At 51.9% G+C, this 3,202-nt stretch overlaps 1 protein-coding gene across 1 annotated transcript; it reads right to left on the bottom strand.

Annotated features, from left to right (window-relative positions):
* Positions 1–222: 222 nt before the first annotated feature.
* VDBG_04589 (conserved hypothetical protein) lies at positions 223–1,645 on the bottom strand (the record flags this gene model as incomplete). Its single annotated transcript, XM_003004937.1, has 6 exons — positions 223–266; positions 361–594; positions 646–700; positions 753–929; positions 987–1,020; positions 1,080–1,645. The coding sequence occupies 6 exons, from the start codon at positions 1,196–1,198 to the stop codon at positions 223–225; spliced, it is 663 nt and encodes a 220-aa protein (XP_003004983.1).
* Positions 1,646–3,202: the final 1,557 nt, after the last annotated feature.

The following is a 3,202-nucleotide window of genomic DNA, read 5'->3' as shown; positions in this document are numbered from 1 at the left end:
GGACTGCCAGAGATTCCGACGGGAGATCGCTCTATTTCAAAGGCTGTGCTGGCTGGCGAATGCATCGACTCTTCGACGGCATGTTGATGTGACAGACTGGGCGCGAATGGGTAATCCGGCATGGACGTTACGGATCCTACCCTGTCCTTCCGTGTAGTCGAGCCATCACTTGCCATGACGCTGTCGCTACCACTGCCAGTATTACTGCCGCCAGGAGTAACACTAGCACTGCTGCCATGATGAACTCTGGTAGCATTGGCATCCAGCTTCAAACGTTTAGTACCATTCTTGGCAGCTTCCAACGACTGTTAGCGACCCCTCCAGATCAGCGTACGTGGTTTGCACCATTCAGTCACGTACCTTGGTTTTGGTGAAGCTGCTTCTGCTTGAAGTCATGGAGATACTGGGCATACTTCTTGTAGTCGTATGTTTTCTTGTACTCTGCCAGATCTTGGTTGTACTTTTCCTTGGCGTTCAATGCCTGTGTCTCGAAGGGCTCCTTTTCGACAGGTGACAGACTCTGCCAATTCTCTCCTACAAGCTTTGCGATCTCGGTAAAGGTTAGATTGCGACCCTTTAAGTCATCGCGCATTTCTACAGCTTGTTAACATTGGAGTGCCTTCCACGACTCATTGCAGGACGTACTATTTGAGAACAACACATATGCGGACGGCGGCCTCTCGGGTGCATTCTCGTCCGGCTATACTCATGATCAGTGTTCGCCTGCTATGCTCGGGCCGACAAGCACGTACCTTGGGGTGTCGTCGGTACTTTCGCTTCGTAACGACAGCAATGTCCTTCGAATCTTGCTTGATCGGTTCTGGTTTGGTATTTTCTGTACGAGTATCCTCAACACTTGCTCGGATAGGAGACACAAGTGAGGCATCTGGGGCCAGCCCTCTCGAGTTCGCAATCCGCCTTTGAAGTTTCTGCACAATTGTGTCAGCTTCAAAAAATCGTCAACAAGATCGACGAGCATTCCTTACCCTTCGGTGGCCTAGCTTCACTCCCAGAGCATCGCTGCAAGCCATGTGGATCAGCATATATCCTGTACAACAGAGTGTTGCCCAAACACTCACAGGTCTGATTCTGTTATATCCAAGATGGTAGCCCATGTATCGAAGCCTTGCTCGACGAAGGTATCCAGGTATTGCAAGATCCCCAACTCCGCGAAGATCGTGCCCAAGCCTTGGGCCATGCAGACGGATTTTACCGACGGCGTCGGTGCCCGCTTGTGGTCGGTTGATTCCTTGTGTCTTCGCTGCCTTTCGACTGGCGGCGTTTGGGTGTATTGTGTGCTCCTTCAATCAATCATCCGTCTTTGAACTTCGAATGTTCTATTTGATGGGTCGATTTGTGGTTGATCAATGTACAGCAGGGAGGCTATGTCGTCGTCGATCGATCAATGCGTTCTCTTTTCGTGTGGCTGAATATGCGACGTCTCTCAGAAGTCAAAACACTGCGATTGTGCTGGCTGTCGAAATCGGTTGTTCAAGAGCCCAGCTAGATGTCGACAGAATGCTCGATCTGATTTCGGATTCCAGGTGTTTCGAAAATGGCAGCGACGTCGTGTTTGTCAAATGAAAGTGGTCGTGGATCGTGTGGTCTGGTTGTGGGAATGGCAATCATCAGCAGGTGTGTCGGTGGCCAGTCTTGTCACAACACCCAAAATGGTATGCGGCAGACGTGTTGTGGATATACCCAACGGTTGGTCGCAACGGAGGTGCAAGATCTCGATGACATGGTCGAGCAGACCGAGTGCTCGGTTGTGGAGACACACGCTAGATCGACCAAAGAGGAAAGGCTCTGAGATCATGGTGGGATATGCATGTGCAGTCCAGAGGTCCATCTGAAAAGCAGCGGCAAGTTGCCAGCCAGCCATTCGACCGCCCTCTCCCCCGAAACTGGCTGAAGAGGATATTGTGTACACCCCAAACCAAAAGGAAGTACGCACATTGACTTACCTGGGAAGATTGGTGGAGCTGATCATAGGACTTGGGGTTTCGGAGAATGGCCGGATGCTGGAACAGAGAGCAATGGATCCTCTGGTCAGGGTCGGGAAACCAAACACAGGTCGAGATGCGTAACAAAATTGACAGACAGCAATAGACCCCGTGTTCAGAGAGAGAGGGAGGGAGGGAGAGAGGAGTAGCTGGTGCGGTGCTTGGGGCACAAATTCGTCGCCTGGTGTATTTCTTGAGGGAGGGATGGCAGTGAGCCGGAACTGATGATGAGGTAGGCGAGCCGGCGTACAAGCAAGGTACCGAGTCTGGCGGATCTACTCTTACAGGGGTCAGAGTCTCTGTCAACCATCCGTGGGACGGCGTTTGGGCAACGGAAGGGCAGTCGACCATCCAAATATGCACCTGACGATGAAGAAGACTGGCAAAACTGGCCAGGGGACTCCTGGTTAGTTGAGCCAAGACCGGCTGCCTGAGATGGGGCTAAATCACTAGGTTTCCGTCGCTCGCAACGCAAGAACGGACTCAAGACTGTACGTACATTCTGCACACCCATAGGGACACGGGGACAGTGAGCACTCTTACAAGGGGGTGGGCGTGCACATAGTCGGAATCTCCACACACGACAACATTCGTGGCAAGGATTCGGCCAAGAAGCCACCAGGAACCTACCTTGTGGGTTCTCCGACCAGACGATGTCTCATCGCACAGGCGCCGCCTGGTATTCAATAAAGTTGTCGAAGGCACTTCTACATCTCGAGAGACAACAAGGCAAGACAAACGGGAAAAACCAACATCTCGATCTTGCTGTTTAACAACCTAAGGTTGGCCTGACATCATATTACCTCGAGAAACCGAAGCTTCTCGCCAGTCAGAAACACACGATCGGACAACAGTGGAGCCTGGAGCAACGGACTCCACGCTCCGCCTGCACAGTCAATGAACGGTGCGCAAGAGTAGATGGAGCAGACATCACCAGAGGAAAACCACGAACTGGCTCTCGATTGTCCGTCAAGGGCAAAATCTCGATTTGCATCGACTTCAAGGGCATTTGGTGTGATTATCGAAGTGTGGAAACGTAAAGAAAAGCACGCCGGAGACAGTGTGGTTGTTTTGCTAACACGACACCCCCAGTCGATTGGTGGTGGTCGGTAGGCCAGCTGCAAGTGACCAATTATGTGAGCATGCTGCAGAACCAAGCGTCGCGCATCGAACTTTTGAGTCTGGATCGAGAACATCTG

Source organism: Verticillium alfalfae, genomic scaffold, assembly GCF_000150825.1.
Source record: "Verticillium alfalfae VaMs.102 supercont1.5 genomic scaffold, whole genome shotgun sequence".
NCBI classification, from domain to species: domain Eukaryota; kingdom Fungi; phylum Ascomycota; class Sordariomycetes; order Glomerellales; family Plectosphaerellaceae; genus Verticillium; species Verticillium alfalfae.
The sequence above is the reverse complement of the archived record's forward strand: the minus strand, read 5'-3'. Positions and strand labels throughout refer to the sequence as shown.